Below are 11,485 nucleotides of genomic sequence, written 5' to 3' on the forward strand. Positions count from 1 at the left end.
AAATGTCAGTAGTGGTGAGAATGAGAAGCTCTCACTCTAAACAAAATTCCCTCCTTGTACACACTCTCAGCCTCTGTGGAGGGTCCAATGGCCCCCACACACCAGTTGCACCCCGTTGGGTCCTGCCTGCGTGAGAGTGAGTGGGACTTTCCACATCCACCTCCTGGAACCAGAAGTGGTTCTGCCCACTCTTCCTGCCCAGGAACTTTCTCTCTTGACCTGCCTGGACCTCGGGCTCTAGCAGCTACTCCTCTCCCTGCCCTGGTTCCCCCTCCCTTGGCGGCTACAGCCCCTTTGGCACAGTCCAGGCTGCTGGCCCAGAAGCCCTGGGAACATTCCTGACCTTTGCATTGGTTTCCTCCTGCTCTTGGCAGCTTCTCGCTGGCCCTCTGAGCCCCCAGCCCAGTTTGCTGAAGCGTGCCACTGTTCTCACTGCTGCTTGCTCCTTCTTGGTGCCCTCCTTGGAGGGTAGGGGTGGGGGTGGCTACTGGATGCCCACATTCCCCAGAGGTCTGCCAAGGGGCAGATGCCTGTCTAGAAATGAGCATGAGAGTCTTCCAGCCTCTGAGAAGCACCCCCTCATCCCACACCACCCCAGGCAAAAGAGACCTACTAAGCGGCAGCTGAGATCTCCATTGCTCCTCCTCCTGGGCTCAAGGTGACCTTGAGCAGAGTCCTTTCCCCAGTCCTGAGAAAGCATATAAGGCTCCCAGCCTTTCCCTGGGGTGCATGGAAAGCAGAGAGAGCATCTAGCAGGGAAAGAGCTATTAAGCCAAGCCTCCTGAATTATAGATGTGTCCTGCCTCTGTCTGCCAGGACACTTAAATGCCTTTTAACCAACCCTTGAAACCTACCTCCTGGAAAAAAGAGGGCATGTTCATAGCATCTTTGTTTCCTAAGGCCCCTTGTGCAACTGTGAATGTGACCATTCCAGGGGAGAATTTTGCATTTGTCTCTGAACCGGAAAGAGGCCTTGGTGGACAAGATGGAGGCCCACTAGGCATCCAGCCCAAAACCAGGGGAGCTCTGCCCTGTTCACGCACAGGGCCACGTGCCGAGGAGGGCATAAACAGGTGGAGGAGATGCAGCCCTGGCCAGAACCTGAGCTCCCGCTTGCTCCTGTGCAATTTCCAGTGGTGTGTGTGTGTGTGTGTGTGTGTGTGTGTGTGTGTGTGTGTGTGTGTGTGTGTGTGTGTGTGTGACTCCTCTGGTCCTTAAGCTCCTGGTCGCAAACACTGCAAACGCTTCTTTTGCAAGGGTCAGGAAAAACTGGTGTTGGTGGCCGGGAACAGCCTGGTAGTGGGGAACAGCACCTCCCACACTCCCACCCATCCTGGGGACACAGGAAAGAGGATACCTGAGATTTGCAGCCCAGCCATTGTGAACCTTGACATTTGACTTTAGGGACTTTTTTTATTGGGGAATTAATGTTTTACATTCAACAGTAAGTACAATAGTTTGTACATGCATAACATTCCCCAGTTTCCCATATAACAAAACAACCCCCACTAGGTCCTCTGAATCCTTCTGGGACCTGTATTCTCCCCTTCCACCCACCCCACCCCAGAGTCTTTTACTTTGGTGTGATACGCCAATTCCATTTCAGGTTCTACTTGTGTTTTCTTTTCTGATCTTGTTTTTCAACTTCTGCCTGAGAATGAGATCATCCCATATTCATCCTTCTGTTTCTGACTTATTTCACTTAACATGAATTTTTCAAGGTCCATCCAAGATCGGCTGAAAACTGTGAAGTCACCGTGACTTTAGGGACTTTTGACCCCTCCAAACCTCTCTGCGTGTGAAATGAAGAAAACAGTGGCAAGTCCTAGGCACTATCGTAATAATCCATAGAGGGCGCTCAGCTTGGTCCCTGCTGCAGGTTCAGTCCTGCCAAGGAAGAAGACCTCTTGTGGGTGAAACCCACATCCTAAGCTGCGGCTCTCTCACCTGGCAAAGCCAGGGAGTTTGGAAAGGGCCTCCTCACAGGGTCCCTAGACACCTAGGGAGCACCGAACCTCCCCCTTCCTCTGGGTCGGACAGTTGGGGGGACCTGAGTGCCAGGCACTGAGTTGGCCTCATCACCCTTCTTCTTGTAAAGAGACCCCTGCTTGGACACATTCAAAGCCTGGCCTGGCCTGGGGCTCCAAGAAGAGGTTCCTGGAACAAATGCAGGGCAGAAGGCCTGGGTCAGGTGTCAGGGAGGGCAGCCCACCAGGCATGTGGCTGGTGAAGTCAGACCCCACTTAAAAGGCTGTTCCGCCTCCATTCCCTGGTGCAGGAACAGTGTTTCCGCCTCTCCCTTTACAGAAGCACAGGAAGCAATCAGCCCAAGGAAGCTGCATGGCACTTCCTTCCGTTCTCACCAGGCCCTCCGGAGGCCTTAGCAACCTGTACTTGCCCTGTGGGGACGGCAACTTCTCAGGTGTGGAGAGGAGGCTCAGCAGCTTGCTCCTCAGCCCCCACCACAGAATCCTGAGACCAGACCTGGCACACAGGCCAGGGTGCCCTTGGACAAGGGTCTGATGACCTGGGACCACACAGAGATTGGCTGAGTGAACCCAGGGAGCAGTCCGCAGCCCTCCCCTCACTTCTAGCCACCCCACCCCCTCGGAGCTAAGGGGACACATCCGTTGATGGTGTGGGGGGAAAAGGAGAGCAGTTCCCACTCCCTTCCCATGATCCCCTTAGACTCCCACATCCTCCATTTCCTCAAAAGGAAGCAGACAGCCAAGTCAGGTTCATGGAGCTAGTGGCTTCAGGGAGGTCCTGGAAGGTTTGGCCCTTGATCCTGAAATCAGAGCTGAGTGTCTGAATTCCCCCACTAAGAATCACCTTCTCCTCTCAGCCCTGCAGACTTTTAAATGTGGTGGGCTGGGATCTCCCCTGGGTTGATCTTCTCAGCCTACCCCTCCCCTACATGGCTAGCCCCACCCTCCCTGAGAACCGGGGAGTACTTGCTTTCTGGAAATTGGCCAACAAACACATTCACCTTGAAGTGTCAGACTTTAATAAGAGTGTCCCCAGCAGAGTGGTTCTGTAAGTCAACTCAGCGGTGAATTGCTGCAGACAGATGGGAGCCTCAAAAGGTGTAAGTGGGTCTCCCCCACCACCACCCTCCCTCCCCCAACTAAACACAGATGCCCTTAAGTAAAGGTGTGATGGTGGAGAAGGTTCATTGGGTTCTAGTCAGTTCCAGGGCCGCCCTCTGTGAGCTCTAGGCATAAGAGCATGAGCTCCTGAGTGAGCCTCAGAGCCTGATTCCAAGTCTCCTTAGCTGTGTGACTTTGAGTCAGCTGCTTAGCTTCTCTGAGCCTCAGGCTTGTCTCTAACCAGGGCCATGGGGAGGAGTAGATGAGATGACACTTGGCAAGGTGCCTGGCCCAGTAGTGGCACCTGCTGCTCTAACAGTGGAGAGTCCTGAGGAGGGACACACAGTTCCAGAGCCTTCCCAGTAGGAGGGTCTCTGGCTCTGCATAAACAGAACTATGGAAAATGATGGCCTGGTCCAGTCATGGGACCATTCTGCACATTTCTTGTGTGTGTGCGTGTGTGTGTGTAAGAGGAGCATGGAAGCACAGCTAGCCAAAGGCTGTGGCTCCTTTTTTGAGACAGGGCAGGGCACCTTTACTGCTCACTTCTAAGGGCCGGGCTGAGACCCATGCTAGTTTCTCTGGGCCCTTGGATCAAAATTCAGTTCCCAGGGCCAGAGACATAGTTTATTGGGTAGGGCACCTATTCTGTCACTCACATAATCCAAGTTCAAGCCCTGGCACCACATGGGAGGTGGTGAGGCAATGGAGGAAATTCCAGTGCTGTAATACTTCTCTTCCTATTTCTCAGTTTGAATAAAAAGTGTCTTAGATCCCTGGACAGACAACCCCACCAATGTGTTCTGGAGCCTCACTTCCCCAGAGCTCTGCACCACCAGGGAAAGAGAGACAGGCTGGGAGAATGGATCAACCTGTCAACGCCCACATTCAGCAGGGAAGCAATTACAGAAGCCAGACCTTCCACCTTATGCACCCCATAATGACCCTGGGTCCATACCCCCAGAGGAATAAAGAATAGGAAAGCTATCAGGGGAGGGATTGGGATATGGAGTTCCAGTGGTGGGAATTGTGAGGAACTGTACCCCTCTTATCCTATGGTTTTGTCAGTGTTTCCATTTTATAAATAAAAATGTTTTAAAAAAATGTGTCTTAGAGTGGTGTGGGAGGTGGATAAAATGGATAAAGTATTGGACTTTCAACACAAGGTCTCAAGTTTGATTACCGGAATTACCTGTGCCAAAGTGATACTATGGTTCTCTTTCTCTCTCTTCCTCCTATCTCACACATGCACAAACAAACAAATATTATTAAGGCCCAGATTCCTCAAAAATCAAATAAACAAGAAAACTTAAAACCCAGCTTCCAGGAGCATCTGTCCTCAATGTATAACTTAGGCTGGAGGCTGGAAGAGGAAGAGTTTAGCTTTCACAACTGACATACTATAAAAAGCAAGAGCCATGGCCTTGCTAGCTGGAAACTTCCGGAAAAACAGTCCCAAAACACCCCCATGCTGGTTGGTTTCTGTCAGGGAATGCTACCATCCTGTCCACCTTGTAGGCCTGTTTTCTGCTATGGGTCAGGCAGAGAACTTGCTGTGGTCCTAAGCTGGCCTTGGGGTGCCCAGACCAGACTGACTGTGGGTAGCCCTTTGAAAGGGAGCTAGGAGAAGGAGAGATAACATAATGGTTATGCAAAAGCTAGCAGTTAAAAAAAGAAAAGAAAAAAGGAAGGAAGGAAGGAAGGAAGGAAGAAGTGCTAGGGAGACAGCATAATGGTTACACAAAAGCCTTCCAAGCCTGAGGCTCTGAGGTCCCAGGTTCCATCCCCAGCACCACCACAATAAGCTAGAACTGAGGAGTGTTCTGGTCAAAAACAAACAAACAAACAAACAAACAAAACAAAAAAAAAGGAAGAAAGAAAGAAACACCTCATGCCTGAGGCTCTGAGGTCCCAAGTTTAATTCTCTACACCACCCTAAGCCAGAACTGAGCAGTGCTCTGGTTAAGATAAATATAAGAATAATAATAATAGGGTGCCAAGTTGTGGTGCACCTTGTTGACAGCACACATTACAGCGCACAAGGACCCAAGTTCAAGGCCCCAGTTCCCACCTGGAGGGGAAAGCTTGACAAACAGTGAAACAGTAATACAGATCTCTCTCTCTCTCTCCCCCACCTCTCCCCATTCCCTCTCAATTTCTTTGTCTCTATCTAAAATAAATTATGATTTTTTAAAAAATAATAAATACAGGGGCCAGGTGGTGGCACACCTGGTTGAGGGAACATGTTACAGTGTGCAAGGACCTAAGTTTGATCCCCTGACCCCACCTGCAGGGGGACAGTTTCACGAGTGGTGAAGCAGTGCTGCAGGTGTCTCTCTGTCTCTTTCCTACTCTACTACCCCCTTCCCTCTCGATTTCTGGCTGTCTCTATCCAACAATAAATAAAGATAAAAAAATTAAAAAATAATAAATAAATTAGATGAAAGGGAGCTTAGTACTACCACTTCATTAGAACTTTTAGCTGGCCAGCAGAGAGGTATTATAAGCCCATTTCACAGATGGGTAGCAGGTCCCCAGAGCCCTTTCTTGGCTGAACTATACTGCAACCTCCTCAAGATTCAGGCTTTCCTTACCGTAGAATGGGGTCTCTGTCGGTTTTCTTGGTCTCTTCTCTCCAGTCCCCAGATAGTCTGGAGCCATGTGGATGGGAGAAGCTGGTCCCAGGGGCCTGGGCCCAGGCTTCCAGCAGGCTCCAGCCCAGGGGCCCCCAGAGACCTAGCAGCAGCATAGGGATCATCTTGGCAGTGGGGCCGACTCAACCTCTACGAGTGACTCCAGAGACTGCCCCTGACGTAGTGCTAAAGTTAAGTCTCAGAAGGAAAAGAAAGCACAGGACAACAAAGAGAGGAAGTGGCCAGGGCCAGCCCACCGGTGAGGCCCGTCCGGGCCCCTCCCGCCCCCACCTCCTGCTCCCCAGCAGAGGCAGTCAACATCCCAGGCTAGTTCCTGAGCCCCAGCGGACTCAGCAGGGATTCTGGGGGTGTGGGAGACACCGGGGAGGTGGCTCCACTAAACTTGTCCCCTGGGGAACCTGCTTTCTGGGAGTCAAGAGAAGAACTTAATGTGGAGCTTGGCCTACAGGAAACCTGCTGCCATTTACCCTGGTGGCCAGGAAGTGGGGGACTTCATGCCTACTCAGCACCTTTCACCACTGGGCAGTGTGGGAACCAGCAGGAGGATGAGGCTCATTGGGAAAGGAACTGTCTGAGGGCCATACTGCTTATAGGCAGAGAGCAGCATATGGGGAGCCCCCTTGTGCTCCCTTCAGGCCTTACCAGAGACCAGAGCTGGTCCAGTACAGCATGATCCGAAAGCCTACATGGCCCTAACCACCTGCTCTACCTAGAACTCAGGTAGAAGGGGACTTTTACCTCTGAGTCCTCTTTGTACACAGGCACATCAGCCCAAGGCTAGAGAGCACCAACCAGGACAGCCATTATGGACAAGCAGGGCTGTGAATGAATGGGGGACAGTGATGGATGATTACATGTCCTGGGAGTGCAGGGGGCAGGAGGGGAAGAGTTGAGCCAGCTGGGTCCTGGGGGATGTGTACTTTCCTTCCCCAGCCTGGGGAAGCCAGGGGTCTTCCTCTGTCCCATCGTCCTTCCCTCCCTCTCTGCCCCCACCCACTGGCTGGGCTCCCAGAGGCTGCCACCGCATCATCAATATTTCATTGGCGTCAATAAGAGGCAGCAGCGGAGGCAGCAGTGGGGACAGCGGCTGCGGCAGCACTCGTGCCAGCTCCAGCCACAGCTCACAGGGAGATTCAGGCTCCCGTTCCTGCCCACTACCATGGATGTCTTCAAGAAGGGTTTCTCCATCGCCAAGGAGGGCGTGGTGGGCGCTGTGGAGAAGACCAAGCAGGGGGTGACAGAGGCAGCTGAGAAGACCAAGGAGGGGGTCATGTATGTGGGTGAGTTTGGGTGTGGCTGGAGGAGGCTGGGTGCAGCTGGGTGGTGTTGCTTATGTTTGGAGGTCTGGGTGTCAAGTTGCTTTGGGTCTGATGCAGCCCCCAGCCCCACTCAGAAAGGCGTTTGGGGAGGGGATGATGACCGGCTATTGAAACCGAGTCTCAGGACCCTGGAGCAACCCCACTGTCCTGCAAACCTTGGTATCAGCTTTGGTCTTCTTGGGCATCTTAGGGGGCCTCTGGGGTAGGAGAAGAGGAACACTCAAGCCTCAGACACACCTGTTTGTGCTTGGGAAGATGCACATGAGAAGACACACCAGCATCAGCTCACCAGCAACCCAGCTCCTCCCTCCCCCAAAGGCCAGGCAGGACCAGGGTAGGGTAGGGGGAGGCTGGGACTTCCAGGGACTAGAGACTCGACTCCTTAAGGCAAGGCTTCCCCCATTCTCCCTGGAGCCAACCCGGTAGCAGGTCTCTACCCTGCCTAGAGGGAAGGGGTGGGGCTGGCTGGGAGAAGAGCAGACTCTTTGTCCTGTCCAGTCCCATCCCCCCATAGCTCTCTGGAAGAAGGGGCTGAGCCACTGACTCAGCTTTCCTCACCCCAGTCTAGCTGCTGTGTCTAGAGCCCAGGACACACCTGGGGGGGGGTGTGTGTGTGTCTAGACTCGACCCCAGGCTGGATCACTCTCAGCCACCCCCTCCTCTGTCCTTCCTCTGTCCTGTCCACTTCCTATCCATCCCCTTCCTCTAGACCTAGCAGGAAGTGGCCTTTGAAAGTGACTGCTGGTCCCGAGACTCTGTCCTTACCCCCTACCCACCCAGACCCAGTCCAGCTGTGGTGGATTTGCCCTGACTGTCCCCCTCCTGACACCAGGGGCATGAGTCTGGGCTGACGTTTCTATTTCCTCCTCCAGGAGCTAAGACCAAGGAAGGAGTCGTCCAGAGCGTGACCTCAGGTGAGGAGTTCCAGAGGACATGGAGGCTGGGGCCTGCAGAGACCTCTGCACACTTGTATCAAAGACCCAAGTCCAGTGCTCTCCATATCCCACTTTACTTTACAGCCATGTCCCAAGCTAGATGTGAACCTGGGGTGATTCCTACCCCTACCACCACCACCATACCCCCTCCCCTCGAGGGAGTCAGAAAGGGTACAGCCTAGGGTCTCAGGTAGATTCAGAGCCCTGGGTGCTCTGGTGAAGGCATTACTCTGACCCCACCTGAGCAGACCAGCCCCTGGATGGGGAGGCATCATGGCCAAGACCAGCCAGAGTCTTTCCACAGTGGCCGAGAAGACGAAGGAGCAGGCCAACGCCGTCAGCGAGGCAGTGGTCAACAGTGTCAACACTGTGGCCACCAAGACTGTGGAGGAGGCGGAGAACATTGTGGTGACTGCTGGGGTTGTACGAAAGGTGAGACCTATTCTCTCCTCCCTCATTCTTCACCCAGAAAGTACTCCAGAAAGGCCTGTGGGGGAGGTGTTACCACCCCAATGATAAATAGGAAGCCAGAGCTATAGGGACAGTTGGTATTTTCACTTACTCAGTAACCCTCAGGTTGGAATCCTTAATCACCCATGGGAAGGGTGGTTTGGGATACAAAAGAAAGTGGGGCTCATGACCCAGGAGGTGGTACAGTGGATAAAGCACTGGACTCTCAAACATGAGGTCCAGAGTTCAAGCCCTTGCAGCACATGTACCAGAGTGATGTCTAATTCTTTCTCTCTTGCCTCCTTTCTCATGAATAAATAAATAAAATCTTTAAAAGAGAGAGAGAAAAAGTGGGGTCAAAATCACCCCTTCTTGAGGATGCTCTGCATTTATAAGCAGAAGCAGGGTCCTCTGGAAACCAAGTAGTGGCAGGTATCCTCCTCAGCAGTGGACACTTGGCCAGAGCTGCCAAGTCATTGGCCCCAGCATGTCCAGCCTTTCTCTGGGGGACTGGGATGCCTGGTGGGCTGTCAGTGGCCTTTCAGAAGAAGCAGGGAAGTGGCGCCCCCTGGTGACAGAAAAGCAGTGTGGCCACACCCTCCAACAGTGTGTGTGTGTGTGTGTGTGTGTGTGTGTGTGTGTGTGTGTGTGTGTGTGTGTAGGCTGACTGGAGGAACTGCCTCAGTATCCATCCACCTAAGCATTATTTTTACATTTATTGACTCACAATGGACAAAAAATATCCCATGAGACAGGGTGTGGAAACAAGGCCCAGAGAAATTAAGTACAGTACTGTGCCCAAGGTCTCATGAATGGTCCATGTGAGCTTGCAAGTCCAAGGGGCTTGGCCCCGAGCTGTGCTCCTAGAGCAGAGGAGACATGGATTAGGGGAGGTGGGGGCAGGGTAGCTGGTGGAGTCTGAGGCTCCTGTTTAGGAGACGGTGAGTAGAAGGATTGAGGAACTCCCTGCTTCTGAAGACTGATCCCCAGGGTGTCAGTTTCCAGGAGTGGGTGGAGGATATTGTTGTTCTCATCTCCAAGATGAATGACCTTGGGAAGCTGTTCAACCCCTGGATCTCCATTTCCTCGCCTGTATAATGGGTGTGGGTGACAATACCATCTCACAGGGCCATGCCAGGGTACAAGGACCTGGGTGCATAAAGCAGTTATTTCTGGATCCTGTGAGTCCCCAGCAAATGGAGGTGACTAGACCATCACTTTCAGTGACCCTGGGTATGACTCATCTGTGCTCGGGGAGATGCCAGCACCCCCCTCTCCCAGCAAAGACGTATCCCCCTCCTGGGATTGAGAGGGAGTCAAGGCATTCCTCTCTTACCTGGGAGGAGAGCTGCTGAGCCCTTGGAGTCAGCCCAGCCTCTGGGGTGGGAGATACTCACTTCAAGAGAAACTTCAAGAGAAACATTTCCTGGTGACAGAAAATAGTCACAGTTCAATCCCCAGTGAACTGCCTGTGTATCTGACTGCTGGTGCCACTAGCATCGAGTGCCAGCCCTGGAGCAGCAGGATTAGGCAGGTGACCACCTGTCCCGGGTCTGCAGAGTCAGCTCCAGCTCTGATTGACATATTTGGGTGATCTTTTATGCCTTAGTTCACCAAGGGTTAGCATGGCCCTGTAGTAGTAGGACTCTCTAGCAGTAGGTACTGAGACTAGAGTCCAGGCTGATCACCCTGTCTGGTCCTGCCAACCAACTGTCACTCAACCACCCCCAAGCAGGGCCTATCTCAGGCTGGAGAACAGAAGCAGAGGGGAACTGAGCCATCCTGAGCCTAGAGTCCTGAGCCCAAAACCCATCAAGGAGTGAGGAAGATGGTGACGAAGAAGTACTCATGTTCTCAAGGGGCAGGGGTGGGCCCAGAGCAGGGCCTGGACAGGCCCCACTGCTTTGAACTAGACACCTGGCCTTCCTGGCCTCAACGTCCCCATGTCAACAATGACGACAAGCCTTGAATCCTAGTCCTCTTAGCGGAGGGGGGGGCACTCAGTAGGATGATAGTGTGCGATGATGTGACTCAGGAACACTGGAAGAGGGATCATGTTTCAGGGGCTACTACCCACTCCACCTTCCCTATCCCACTAGACTTCTTCTTTGACGAGGTTCCAACAGGGACTGTTCAAGGACTTGGCATCAGCTTGTGGAGGAGAAGCTAGGATCTGGGTTCCTTGGTAACCTCAGAAAGCCTTGTTGTCATCAAACATGGCCCCTGCCATACAAGGCTCTGCCTGACCCTACACATAGTCCAGAGGAATAAGTAGCCTCTGCTTATTTATCTTTGAGGCAAGATTGGATGGGGCGGGGGAGAGGCTGGGGGACTCTGCCCTCCTTGTGGTCCCCCATTTCCTTTGCTTTCTCACAGGAAGAGTTGGAGCAACCTGCCCCTCCACAGGAGCATGAAGCAGCCCAAGTGGAAGAGGAAGTGGCTGTGGAGGTAGGAGCTGGGCATGTTGGAGGTGGGAGACAGCTTGGGAAAGCTTCCTTCCAAAGAGGGATCTCATCTCTTATAAACTCATTGCTTTGTTTTCTGGAGTTCCAGAGCTCTCCAATGAGCCCTGTGATCTTCTGCTGATCCTTGAGTTTGAATGCATAGAGTCCCCTCACAGATATTCACTCAGAGAGGAGCCACACAGATGATCCCAATCCCCCTCCCTACTCAAGGCTGGAGGCCCAGAACTGTATGTGACAGCTATTTTCTCTCCCAGGTCAAGAGCAGGGGAGTCTGAAGGACTGTAAGTCAACCACGGAAGCCCCAAAGAACTTACCCCTCATCCTTGGACCCCAGCCCCTCCTGGCACAAGGAGTGCCTGAGCCTGGAGTGTGAGCTTCGGAGCTCCCACTGCCCCTGCACCCATACTTACTGCCCACAGGCCTGCCCATCCATGCTGTCACCACCTTCACCTATACTTCTTCCTCACTGCCCCTTTCTGCCCCTCTAGTCCTTCTGACCCTACAAATGCTGCTTGAATTTATTTATTTATTTATTTTTTATGATTCCAAATAAAACTCAAGTCCTTAAGCCTA

At 52.8% G+C, this 11,485-nt stretch overlaps 2 protein-coding genes across 3 annotated transcripts in view; one reads left to right on the forward strand and one right to left on the reverse strand.

Annotated features, from left to right (window-relative positions):
• The window catches only part of MMRN2 (multimerin 2), an 18,518-nt gene extending 12,599 nt beyond the window's left edge, over positions 1 to 5,919 (reverse strand). For both annotated transcript variants that reach the window (XM_016191343.2, XM_007530216.3), the window contains exon 1: positions 5,684 to 5,919. In XM_016191343.2, coding sequence (XP_016046829.1) covers positions 5,684 to 5,847 — 164 coding nt within the window. In that variant the 5' untranslated portion in view covers positions 5,848 to 5,919. The remainder of the gene's footprint in view (positions 1 to 5,683) is intronic.
• Positions 5,920 to 6,793: 874 nt separating this feature from the next.
• On the forward strand, positions 6,794 to 11,485 carry SNCG (synuclein gamma). The gene is made up of 5 exons (XM_016191338.2): positions 6,794 to 7,023; positions 7,935 to 7,976; positions 8,302 to 8,429; positions 10,824 to 10,895; positions 11,167 to 11,485. Exons 1-5 carry the CDS (start codon positions 6,903 to 6,905, stop codon positions 11,185 to 11,187), a joined length of 384 nt encoding a protein of 127 aa, XP_016046824.1. The 5' UTR covers positions 6,794 to 6,902; the 3' UTR covers positions 11,188 to 11,485.

Source organism: Erinaceus europaeus, chromosome 1 (genome assembly GCF_950295315.1).
Source record: "Erinaceus europaeus chromosome 1, mEriEur2.1, whole genome shotgun sequence".
NCBI lineage: Eukaryota > Metazoa > Chordata > Mammalia > Eulipotyphla > Erinaceidae > Erinaceus > Erinaceus europaeus.